Here is a 12348-nt window from a genome sequence, read left to right as displayed (position 1 = left end):
AGGCTCTACCAGGTATCAACAGGTTGTCGATTAAAGATCTGATTTATTCAAGTATCTGAAAACATTCTACAACGGAAACTGTTAGTAGATGCTGCTTGTACTGTGCCATGAACCACGCACACACTGCCATGCTGTTTTCAGAAGACTTGAGATGCCGCTGATAGTTTAAAAACTGTACACCTGATGGAGAAGTGAGGAAGACAATTTAATATTTCATCCGGATCCAGATTTGCATAAAATTAAACGGCAGCTCCATTCTGCAAATAGGTGTTTCATGATGGTATCCAAGAAGAAATGGTTGGTGATGGACAATTCAGAAGTGCTTCCCTAAAAGGTGGATGGTTCTTAAAAAAGTTTCAGGTTATAACCCTCGCAGAAAACACTGACACCCAACACACTGATTCTTGGTCCAGGAAACATGGGTCTTCAGGTTCCACGTGCTTGGGTGCCCCTATAATCATGTTTCTGTGCTTTAACTAAGAGGGTCCTTTGGACCAGACAGGAAGCAGGCGGGGACTGTGCACCATCAGTCATAGTGGATGGCCGTGTAGAAGATGATCCAGATGACCTAGAGAGGAGGAAAGCAGTGTTCATAGGTCACCTGGTCAACACAGGCCCCTCTCCAACAAAACACAAGTGTCAGATAAGAATGTGTGCATGGTGGGCACGGCTATTTAATGCTGATCTTACAGTGTTCATCTGTTTAGGGACCCAAATAACTTCACTGTAACCAAGCTGTCTCTAAGAGAGCCCAGGATCACCCTGGTGTGCTCCCAAAAGGACCCTGGACAAGCCACTCAACCCGCCAAACAGGGAACCAAGTGCCAGGGAGTGGCACGTTACAGATGAGAAAACAATGCAGGTAAAGCAGACTGTACTGCCAGTAGCTGTTAGGATTAGCAAAGAGATCAGATTCTCTGTCCACTGCATCTCCTAGCACCTTTAAAAGTATACGAGGTACATGCAGATGCCCAGGGGACACCTCCCAGAGGTTTTTTTTTTTTTTAATTGGCTTGGGCTAGGATCTATAAATTAAAAAAAAAGAAAAAGAAAACAAAACAGCCCTGGCTGGTGTAGCTCAGTGGATTGAGTGAGGGCTGTGAACCAAAGGGTCGCCAGTTCGATTCCCAGTTAGGGCACATGCCTGGGTTGCAGGCCAGGTCCCCCAGTGGGGGCACATGAGAGGCAACTACACATTGATGTTTCTCTCCCTTTCCCCCTCCCTTCCCCTCTCTCTCTCTCTCTCTCTAAGAATAAATACATAATAAATAATTTTTAAAAAAAGAAAACAAAACACCTTTGAGATATAATTTATATCCCATAAAAGTGTACAACTCAGAGGTGGGTTTTCTGGTATTTTTTTAAATTTTATTACTGAGACCATTTTTAAAAACACACACAATTCAAAGGTTTTTAGTATATTCACAGAGGAACATCACTAATTAATTCTGGAACATTTCCATCATCCTCAAAAGAAAATACGTCCCCATTACCAGTTACTCCCCCTTCCCCTCCCCATAGCCCCTGGGAACCACTAATCTAACTTTTTGTCTGGATGAATTTCACAAAAATGGAATCACAAAAAAGATCACACCAGCAGTGATCTTTTGTCTGTCAGTATATTTTTAAATGTTTCCCAGTGGCTTCTCACATCCAGCTAGAGTTGAGGATTGGATGTGAAAGCTGACGCCGGGCCCTGGATTGCCACACCACAGGAAGTCTGTACATTGTATCACACCACGTCTTTCGGGATGACATGACAAGCGTAGATATGGCTTCTAGCCTCACGAGCTTTTTGCAAAAATGGCAGCCCAGTCACAGAGGGTCACTCGATCATTGGGCTCCCCTTGAGTAACTCATGAGATGGTAATCGTCCCTGAAAAAGTATCAGCTACACATACCATGAACAAAGCAAAAGATGTCATAAACCCTTCTTTCGTGAGCTCCCATGTGCCGCCATATTCCTCCTCATCTATCTGCAGGTAGTTGCTGAAGTAGAGGTACAGGACTCCTGCATTGATCAGGCAAAACCTGGAGGGAGGGAGGACAAGCACCAAAAACAAACCGTAAGCTTAGAAGACTCAGCACTCCCACCACATCGTCCAGCTCTACCGAGGTACTCACTATTGCACCATTAACTATTTCTATTATGAGCCCGGCTGGTGTGGCTCAGTTGATTCAGCGCAGGTCTGTGAACCAGGGGGTTGCCGGTTCGATTCCCGGTCAGGGCGCATGCCTGGGTTGCAGGCCAGGTCCCCAGTGGGGGACACATGAGAGACAACCACACATTGTTTCTCTCCCACTCTTTCTCCTTCCCTTCCCCTCTCTCTAAAAATAAATAAATTTTTAAAAACTATTTCTATTATGAGAAAGCATGAAATAATACATAACACCTAGGCCTTTGACGGAGCTGCCCATCTGGCTTTGCTAGAGATAGAAGAGACAACTCTTTTTCAGTTGCCCAGCCAAAACAAAAAATAAAATAAATTAAAAAGCAAATTGAAGTTCTCTAAGCACCCTTGAAGAAAGACAAGCTGGTCCCAAGTAGGACCAGTAGCTGACTTGAGCCTGTAGGTAGCTCCAGCTGGGGTGAGGGGAGGCCATGGAACAAATGTTCCATGAACGTTCTGTTCAGCTGTGGTTTCGTGGCCTGGTTGAGCAAGCAAGGCCACGTACTGTAGCAGCCCACGTGTAACTCCCAGGCCGTTTCTGGATGTACACTGTCTGTCTGCTATGCACTTGATGCAGAGTTCTGCCTTCAGCTCAGTAATACCCGGGGACTAAAAGCAGCAGTGACAGTGGACTTGAAACCAGATGCTTGCAAGCAATTCCAGGGCTGTATGTCGTAAGACATGTCCCTCCTGAAGATGGAGGCAGAAAATGCAGAAAGAACTGGCCCCTCCTAATGGATGAGCTGGGGGCTGGTATGGTGCAAGGCAGTTGGATGCCACTGAGTAATGTAAATCGGTCTGCTGGGGGAGGGGTGGACCCTGAGCAAGGCAGCAGGTGAGGCAGGCCTGCGTACTTCAGGAGTCCAGCGTGTAAGCAGTGAGACTGCAGGCTTTCTCCCGAGTAGAAGGCACCGGAGCTGGGAGGTTGGTTTAGGCCAGCACCATGTTCCAGGACAGGGACTGGGACGGTGGCTGAACCGGGAGGGCAGAGGCCCCAAAGGTTGGAGCTGAAAGGCCTGGGAGTACCACTGTTTCAGTGACAGAAGTAGAGAGTCTGGAAGAAGAAAGGGTTTTCTTGGATTCGCCTAAAAGTCCTTGGCTTGGCTATGTTGTAGCCACATCCCTGTCTTACGCTGAAATCTTGGGACCTGGCCAATCTGGCCACTTTGCTCTAACAAGAGCTTCATTTTGGGCAGGCTGAGTTAGTGGCTCTAGAAAGAGATTACTAATGGGACACAGAAATGTCACTCTGGGACTCAGCTAATAAGCCAGGGCTGGAGAATGCGTGGAGGCTCACCGAGTGAGTGAGCCGTGGGAGCGGCTGCATGGTGAGGTGAGGGCAGAAGCAGTGGGAAGGTGGGAAAAGGAATGGGGGGGCAGAAAGAACGGGGCAGGCAGAAGTCCTGCCTTCAAGGGTTGCACACTCAGGAGAAAGTGAAGTCAAAACAAAGGTATGTAAATGTTTGGTGGTCGAGAGAGGGGTCTTGGAAAGGACCGGAAAGGCTCAAACTGAGCTTTTAAGATGGGCATAATGTCTGTTTTAAATGAGGGTAAGGACTACACAGCAAATGTATAAAGAAATGAACATGCCGCATTGGGGGTTAGAGAAGAACATTAAAAAGACTAGACTCTCAAACAGGTTTTTAAAAATTCTATCCTAAAAATCCCTGTCAGGAGCCAACAAAATAATGACTCTAACAAACACAATGCCTTCAGGCCGGAAGGCAACACGACAACGGTAATGTATGCTGCTCTCAGGGGGATTCGCTTGAGTTGTTACAAAAACTTAGCAGTGTTCCCTGAGCTCCTATTACTCACAGGAACCCTCTCTGGTAATATGCAAACCCTCAGCACACAGGGCAGAACCGTCACTCCGTTCTCGGGCCCACTGTCACTGGGACCCGAGGAAACGGTTTCCTCTTAATGGGCCCTCACTGATGGCCACACCAGAAACGAGAAGCCAAGCTGGGGTCAAACAGAGGGCAGCGGAGGGGCGGCAGGAGTCAGCAGAACTGAGCAGCAGAGCAGTTCTGCTCCTAAGTCCGGCAGCTGGGTCAGACAGACGGAGGAAAAAGCAGTGTCCCCGGGACCCTTCCTAGAGCAGGGGTAATGGTACCCACCGGAGGAGGGAAGGGGTTCTGGTTTTGGCTGTGGCAGGACAATGTGGGGCTGGACCCCACAGAGCAGTTCCAAGAAAGCAGCGCTGTGCTCCATGGGCCGCAAACCCACTCCCAAACACCACGTTCCCTATCTTCTCAGTGGCCGTACTTTACCTCTTTGTAAAGTTAATCATATAATAACTGCAGGGAACCATTTATGGAGTGCCTGTAACATACTAAGCACTACACTTAGCACTTTACTTGTACTATTTCATTTAATTCACATGTTAATCTTATACAGCAGGCATTTTTATTACCCCCATCTTAATGAGGAAATGAAGTGTCAGAAAGATGAGCCCAAAATTACGTAGCCTGAAAGTGGCAGAGCTGAAACTTGAATCCAGAGCTTTCCAGAAGAAAAGAAAAGAGAAGAAGAAGAACAGAAAAGAGGAAAGAGAAGAGAAGGGGGGGAAAAAAAAGGTCTGTTTGCCTAGCTTAACTCTTCTCCACAGAGCAAAGTACACCAGACTAGCTGTAATCCCTACTGCATCATTCCAGATTGGAGACTTCAGAGAAATCCCTCAGGAGCCCTACAAGACACGACAGGTACAGGGGCCTCTGAACCTCTCCTAGACAAAGTGGCCTTGGGGAGATGAGAAGCTCCCTCTTGCCCTCAGATTGCCTTCCCCCTTCTCTGGCTTCTCCCCCTTCTCTGCCTTTTCTCTCTCAGAAGGCTCAAACAGGGTGACCAACATTCTAAAAATATTACCTATATCCTACGTCAAACCTGGGAAGACCCACGACACCAGGTCCTGTGTCTCACCACCAGCAGTCAGCAGCCCTCAGCAAGTGTCCACTCCACCAGAGTTAGGCAGAGAATAAACTCTTACTGCTTCCCTGCACTGATGCTTTGCTCAGTACCACAAACCAAAAACCTCCTTAGTTAAGAGAGATGTGTTCTTTTTTGGGTTATCCTCTGAGAAAACTCAAATGAGTTTGGTATTTATTTCACCCTTTTCATCCTAGAGTTATTGAATAGTAAGAAATACGATCATCCCTAAAAAAAAGAAATCATTGTGATTTTCCACGGTAAGGGTACCAGTTTATATCCTCTGCATGAAAAGAGAAAAGGTCACAGCCCTGCCTGTCATTTCCACTGTGCTTGCCCACAATTCCTATCTTAAGACAACTCTCACACATCCTCTCTAATCAGTCAATGGGGCAGTGGACACACAGACTCACTTTCAGTGGCCTGTTAAGCAGAGCCACAACCAAGGGCTGATGTCACCTGTTTACAGAGGCACAGTAACAGTGGAATGTGGTTCAGTGGACTAAGTGTCAGCCTGCAAACCAGAGGGTCGCCAGTTCAGTTCCCAGTCAGGGCACATGCCTGGGTTGCAGGCCAGGTCCCTAGTGAGAGGCTCACTAGAGGCAACCACACATTGATGTTTCTCTCCCTCTCTCCCTCCCTTCCCCTCTCTCTAAAGATAAATCCATAAAATCAATAAAATAAAATAAAATGCAAGGATCTAAAACAACTTCTGAAAAAGCCAAGATTCAGTACATCCAGCGTCGTGCCAGGCACGATGGAGCAGACATCAAGTACAGAAGCTCTTCCACTTTCCCAACTCCCATACAAAGGTCACACCACAACTAAATGATGCCTGCCACCAACCGGCCTGTGGCAGCCTCTTGCATGAGGACCCATGAATGAATGGACTGGCCCAGCCTTCAGGAAGGTAACACACCTGACCTAAGATGCTCCTGGGCTCGATGAAGTGAGAAGTGCCACACCAGACCCACAAGTGCCAGCCTGAGCACGCCTTTTTGCTTTAGCCATCTCTCACACACACACGTACTTTTAAAAAACCCTCCAATGTAGCAATGACCTTTTTCATAAAAGGAAAATATAATCTCTATTAGAAAAAGACATGATATCATGAAAATGCAAGCTACCCAAGACTTACCCCGCTATTCCCAAGAAACCTCGTAATGGTAACACTCCCCAAATGACACCTAGGACCACAGCGATGATCTGTCGGAACCAGTAGATCACATCTAAAAACTCATCCTGTAGAAAAAAGAGATTGCATGCGTTATCTGGAGCAGGCGCCACAGGAGAACCTCCTGTAACAGGTAAGGAACAGAAAAGCTTCCCGCTAAACACATCTTCCAGTGAATTTTTCCCCAAAAGCAATAGTATGGGGTGCTCCACCTCGTATACCAAACGGTGGTAAGTAAAACGAAACAGTATTTGTCTTTAGTGATGACTTCTAGGGGCTGTGCTCCAAACCTAAAAATTTTAGAGGTGAGCTCTCCCTCCTGGGAGCATGCCCACACCTTTCTTCCCTCTCAGACAGGCATTTCCTAAACTCTAAGGGTCCCCCAAGACTTGTGACCAGGGAGAGCAATGGGCAGCGGTAGCTCGTCCCAGGCTAACCCCCTCCAAAGCCTCCTTTTCTAAGACTCCAGCAAGCCAAAGCAGCCCTGCCTAGGATCATTTCTTCCCTATCACATTATTTCAAAGGTCTCATTTATTTATCCTTAGGGAGGGAGAAAAAGAGGGAGAGAACATTGATGTGAGAGAGAAACATCGATCCGTTGCCTTGCACGCCCCAACTAGGCAATGGGCCACAACCCAGGCATGTGCCCTTGACCAGGAATCAAACTGATGACCTTTTGGTTTGCAGGACTATGCCCAACCAACTGAGCTACACCAGTCAGGGCACCTGTAACATTTCTAGAGATCCAAACCAGCCCTGCCTAGGCTCTCCTGCTGCTTATTCTATTCTATCCTTAGCCCTTCCTTCTTTCACTGTCCCCGCTTTAATTAAAAGTACTATCAAAGACTTTTTTAGAAAAGTCATTTACTTTTCTTGAGAAGCTGCAAAAGTGATTTGGCTTGTGGTAAAATGGCTGTGATAGTAACTGTGCTATTGGCCACTGGTAACTTATCTCATGGGGGTGGGGTGGGCACGCACGGACCGAATACACTAATCCCAGGCAGGAGGGCAGACAATCAATCCACTCAACATCTCCCTGAACGCTGAATTTTGAGTAAATCACAAAGAAGAGAAAGGATTAGAAACAAAAGTGCTAGAGGCAGGTGCCAGCAAATCTACTCTGTACAAGGACAAGGAAGACTCAGGTTTCTGGCCTGCCCTAGATTGCAGAAACAAGTCCTTACAGAAGGAAGACAGAAATGACACAGCAGATCAGAAAGGTTTTACAAGAACTGGGTAGGGCTGGGGCAATCTCAGCAAGTGCCCTCCACGGCCCTTTACTGAAACTCCAGGAAGAAAAGCCTACTTCACCAACATAACATTCTTTCAGGACAACTGGAATGAAGTTGTTTGTGATGGTCCCTTCCAGATCACGAAGCAGGGTCGGGGAGTGCCCAAACTCAGATCTGAATGTGTGTGACCAGTAAGGAAATGTTTGAAGCCCCAACCATTCCTCACACACGTTTCTTTGCGCCCCCCCCCACACACACACACACACTCACTCACTCACCCACCCATGCAAGGTGGTCTCAGTCTCCCCGCTCACACTTTAGGTATTCGGTCTTTCTCATTCAACAATACTGGTAGCTCTACTTTAGTGAGCCTCATTATGTGCTGCTACCTGTTTAATGCACCACAGTACCCCAGTTCAGAGTTGTTCTGAAAATTAAGTGAGACAACGCGGGGACAGCACCTGCCTTAGAAAATATCCAGTAGATGCTAACGACTATGTTACGAAGTTAATTCGGGTAAAGTAAGTCACTTACTCAAGATCCTACTGGGAGGAAAAGTCTGAGTTCAAATCAAATTCGGCGCAATATCGCCATTCAGGCACACGCCCTGCCCACGAGTGACACTTCCTCTGCCCCCTCCACGCTGCTTCCCGCGTAAGTGACCCAGGTGGCTCGACCGTTAGGCCGCTTGCTGTGAACCCCGAGCTCGGCTCTCCGGCCCGGGCTCGCAGAGTTCGCCCTGACACCCCAAGACTCGGCCGCACCTGGGCAGGCTCGGGCCTGTCCTTGCGCCCCCGAGTGCCAGCCGGCTCCTCGACCCTGCCAGATCTCACCGCACCTTGTCCTCCCAGGCCGCGTCACTCCGCAGCACCTTGCTCCAGACAGACACTTTGAGAGCCCCGTTGGCCAGCTGCGGCTGAGACTGCTCCTCCTTCCGCCGCCCGCCGCTCATCCTCCCGTCGCGCCGCCCGGGCTGGGCCTGGGGCGCGCGGGCCGAGCCAAAAGGAGTCGAAAGTCTGGGGTCGTGGGTCACGGCGCGCGGGGCGGCAGTGACAGGTTCGATACTGTGCCTCGGCGGCACGCTGCAGTTGCCCTCACTTAGCCACTGCTTCCAGCTCAGCTCGCTCGGCCGAAACCAAGGTGCCACGAGGGGAGGAGCAACACAGCCTGTGCGTCCTCCCGCCGACGTGCCCACGCAGCCAATCGACAACCGCGCAGCCGTTGGGGTGAAAAAGTAGCCGCCGACTCAGCGCAGGCGCTGTACGCATGGAGGAAGTGACGGTAAGCTTCCGCCCAGCGCGTGGTAAGGTGAGAGGAAAGGGACAATCTTGGAGGGAAGGACGACCCGGGCGCGGGGAGGCGCTGTGCGGACTGAAGAACGGCGTCTGACGCGAAAGTAGAGGGTGGACCTGAGCGTCTCCGTTCGCCACAGCGTGTGTCCTCGAGCAGCGGGACAGGATGCGATCCTGCCTTTTCTGAGGTGTCCTTTTTATCCCAAACCTTGCTCCCCGGGAGCCCCAGGCTGCCTCTCAGGATTTAGCCCCTGCTCGTTGTCTCCCCTAACTACAAATTCCCTAGGACCTCGTTCCGGATGTTAACCCTATTCTATGATAACCTAGTGTTGCAAGTGACCACTGAGACCCAAAGAGGAGAAATTATATTCTAAGGCTTTATAGCAAGTTGGAACCAGCTGAGGACTCCTCACAGGGCTCAAGTGGAGAGAGTACTTTATCTTGGTATTCATCTTTTGTGTCTTCAATATGTGCTAGGTCAGCAGTTCACAAAGTGTGTTTCTGCACTAGCAGCAGCCGCATCACCTGGGAACTTGGTTAGAAATGTAAATTCTCGGACTTCATCAGAAATTCTGGGGGCGGGGCGTATAATCAGCGTTTTAATAAGACCTCTAGGTGGTGCCATGCGCACTGTGCTATGCAGTAAGTTAAGACCGAGGCACCACACCTCCGTACAGTGCATTTAGAGAGACAAAGTAACCTTCCCAGAATCACTCAACTAGTGTCTGGGTTTCTCTGATTCCAAAATCCGTACTTTTAACCTTAAGCTCTAAGTCTTAAAGAATAACGACAAGATCAGAACGGCCTTTGCATACCTTATTCATTCACCTGTAGTTCTCCACCTTACATAAGCAAGAGAATCGCCTGCACAGCTTTTTCAGAATTCTATACCCGGTGTTTTCCGCCGCAATCTAACCCCAAGATCCTGTTTGATTTGGTTGAGTGGTGCTGTGTCCCAAAGGTACACACTGCGATAGACACCACTATGGACCTGGTGGGAGGGCCACATAGGTCACATGAGTGTATACCTTTAGTCCTTACTTTCCTCTGGATCTTGTTCTTTTGGGCCCTGCCTCTTTTCCGAACCCGTTTCCGTCCCATGTGCTAACTATGGTGAAGCCTAACCAGTCTAAACCCTCTTTTACAGGCCCCCTAGTGGCATGCAGCACAGAGGAGAAACTGGCCACTTTATCAGAGAATGTTGGAGGACTATCTAGCCCATGGTCAAAGGTATGCTTTCAGTCTGCTGGGGCTGACGGTAAAGGTTTGTAATAGGGAGCTAGGGAAGACCACTCTGAAGGAACAGTAGGAATTAAGGGAATGACAGAGGGAAAGGTGAGAGCATTTCAGGAGATAAAACCATGTGAGCTAATTAATAGTAAGGAATACAGCTACAGATGAGGAAGAAAAGGGAGGGTCATGCTGAGGAGTTTGTTTTTATCCCAAGGGTCGAGGAGGAAGCCACAGAATGGGTTTGAGCAGATTACTTCACTTTTCAGGTTTGCATCTTAAGCAAGATCACTCTAGCTCCTATTTGGAGGACTGGATCAGAGTGGGAGACGAAAAACTGTAAAAGTTGTTCAAGTGCATGTCAACAATAAAAAAGCAGTAATTAGAAAAAGGAAAAAGTTTTCAAGTGAGGTGTAGTGGGGCACTGAAGATGGGGAAGATTGGAATAAAATAGAGTTAATTCTTTTTTAAAACTTAAAACAAAATTTAACTTGCTGTAAAATGTACATAATTGACCATTTTTAACTGTGTAGTTCAATGGCACAGTGAAATATATTCACTTTGTTCTGCAGCCACCCCCACCATCCTTTTTCAGAATTTTTATTTTGCAAAACTGAAACTTTGTACCCATTGACCCCTAACCCCTAGCAATGACCATTCTACTTTCTGTCTCTGAATATGACTCAATACCTCCCTAGAGTGAAATTGCACAGTATTTGCCCTTTTATGATTGGTTTATTTTACTTAACCTGTTCAGTGTTCATTATGTTGTAGTATGTGTCAGAATATTCTTCCTTTTTAAGTCTGGATAATTTTTAAAATAATTTTTAAAAGATTTTATTTATTTATCTTTAGAGGGGAAGGAAAGGAGAGAGGGAGAGAAATATCAATGTATGGTTGCCTCTCATGCATCCTCTGCTGGGAGTTGGCCTGCAGGGAACCGACCAGCAACCCAGGCATGTGCCCTGACTGGGAATTGAACTGCTGTCCTTTGGTTCACAGGCCCGCGCTCAATCCACTGAGCTACGCCAGCCAGGGCTAAGGCTGAATAATTTTATTAAATGTTTGTTAAATGTCTATTGTATGTACACACCACATTTTGCTTATCCATTCATCTATTGAGGGAGAGACACTTGGGCTGCTTCCATCTTTTGCTATTGTGAGTAGAGTGTCGGTGTACATCAGTGTGCAAATATCCATTCACGTTTTCAGCCCTTTTGGTATATACCCAGAATAGAACTGCTGGACCATATAATAATTCTATTTTTAATTTTTTTAGGAACCTTCATACTGTTTTCTGTAGCAGCTGCAACATTAAAATTCCCACCAACAGTGCACAAAGGTTCCAATTTCTCCACATCTTTGGCAATGCTTATATTCTGTGTTTTTTTTAAGATTTTATTTGTTTATTTTTACACAGAGGGGAAGGGAAGGAGACAGGGAGAAAAACATCAATGTGTGGTTGCCTCTTGCATGCCTCCCACCAGGGACCTGGCCTGCAGCCCAGGCATGTGCCCTGACTGGGAATTGAACAGGGACCCTTTGATTGGCAGGCTGGCACTCAACCACTGAGCCACACCAGGCAGGGCTATACTTTGTTCTTTTTGGTAACAAGTGCTGTGAAGTGGTACTCATTGTGGTTTTAATTTTTATTTCCCTGCTGATTAGTGATGTTGAGCATCTTTTCATGTGCTTGTTGTCCATTTGTGTATCTTTGGACACATATCTGTTCCAGCCTTTTGCCCGCTGGTGTGGCTCAGTGGATCGAGTGCTGGCCTGTGAACCAAAGGGTCCGTTATAGTTGACATACAATATTATGTTTGTTTCAGGTGTACCACATGGTGATGGATAGGTAATTTATATACCTTACAGAGTGGTCACCTGGATAAGTCTAGCACCCATCTGGCATCATACATAGTTATTACTGACTATATTCCCTGTGCTGCCCTTTTCTTTCCCTTGACTATTTTTATAACTGGCAACTTGTACTTCTTAACCCCTTTCAGAGTTCATTTTTTTGATAGGGTGTTAGGTAAGGGTCCAACTTCATTCTTTTGTGTGAGCATATCCAGTTTTCCTACCACCATTTGTTAAAAAGACTTTGCTTTCCCCATTGAACAGTCTTCATACTTTGTTGAGCAAAGTCAGAGGGTTCCTTACCCTCGACACCCAGAAAAGCCACAGCCTGAGGCAACAGGTTTCTCGCAGGTAGAAGGGTTTGTTTGTTCGTCAGGTAGCTGGATGAGGAGGCCGGAGACAAGGCGCAGATCAGTCTCCCTGATCCAGGGCTCAGGGCAAGTTTTTAGAGCCAAGTTAAAGGC

General features: G+C 47.4%; 1 protein-coding gene and 1 long non-coding RNA gene across 3 annotated transcripts; one reads left to right on the top strand and one right to left on the bottom strand.

Annotated features, from left to right (window-relative positions):
- Positions 1–28: 28 nt before the first annotated feature.
- Positions 29–8639, bottom strand: RAB5IF (RAB5 interacting factor). Its single transcript, XM_037043999.1, has 4 exons — positions 8344–8639; positions 6238–6341; positions 1902–2031; positions 29–568 (listed from the first exon to the last, which is right to left on the bottom strand). Exons 1-4 carry the CDS (start codon positions 8455–8457, stop codon positions 527–529), a joined length of 390 nt encoding a protein of 129 aa, XP_036899894.1. The 5' UTR covers positions 8458–8639; the 3' UTR covers positions 29–526.
- A 113-nt stretch (positions 8640–8752) lies between these two features.
- LOC118985439 (uncharacterized) lies at positions 8753–10815 on the top strand. 2 transcript variants are annotated; one of them, XR_005066120.1, is made up of 3 exons: positions 8753–8813; positions 9945–10027; positions 10297–10815. It is a non-coding gene; the product is annotated as an uncharacterized LOC118985439 (long non-coding RNA). The 2 variants fall into 2 exon arrangements; XR_005066119.1 differs by lacking the exon at positions 8753–8813 and adding an exon at positions 8835–8985.
- Positions 10816–12348: the final 1533 nt, after the last annotated feature.

The sequence above is a fragment of the Sturnira hondurensis genome, unplaced genomic scaffold, assembly GCF_014824575.4.
Source record: "Sturnira hondurensis isolate 20B ecotype Veracruz unplaced genomic scaffold, ASM1482457v3 Scaffold0004136, whole genome shotgun sequence".
Taxonomy (NCBI): Eukaryota; Metazoa; Chordata; class Mammalia; order Chiroptera; family Phyllostomidae; genus Sturnira; species Sturnira hondurensis.
Note: the sequence above shows the minus strand (reverse complement) of the source record. Positions and strands in the feature narration are given on the sequence as shown.

Bases quoted from the DNA above. Each gene is read 5' to 3' on its own strand.
- RAB5IF (XM_037043999.1), bottom strand. From the start codon at position 8,457: ATGAGCGGCGGGCGGCGGAAGGAGGAGCAGTCTCAGCCGCAGCTGGCC. The intron at 2,032-6,237 runs GTAAGTCTTGGG...CCCTCCCTCCAG, and splicing joins GGTTTCTTGGGAATAGCGGG to GTTTTGCCTGATCAATGCAG. The intron at 569-1,901 runs GTATGTGTAGCT...CCTCCTCTCTAG, and splicing joins CATCTTTTGCTTTGTTCATG to GTCATCTGGATCATCTTCTA.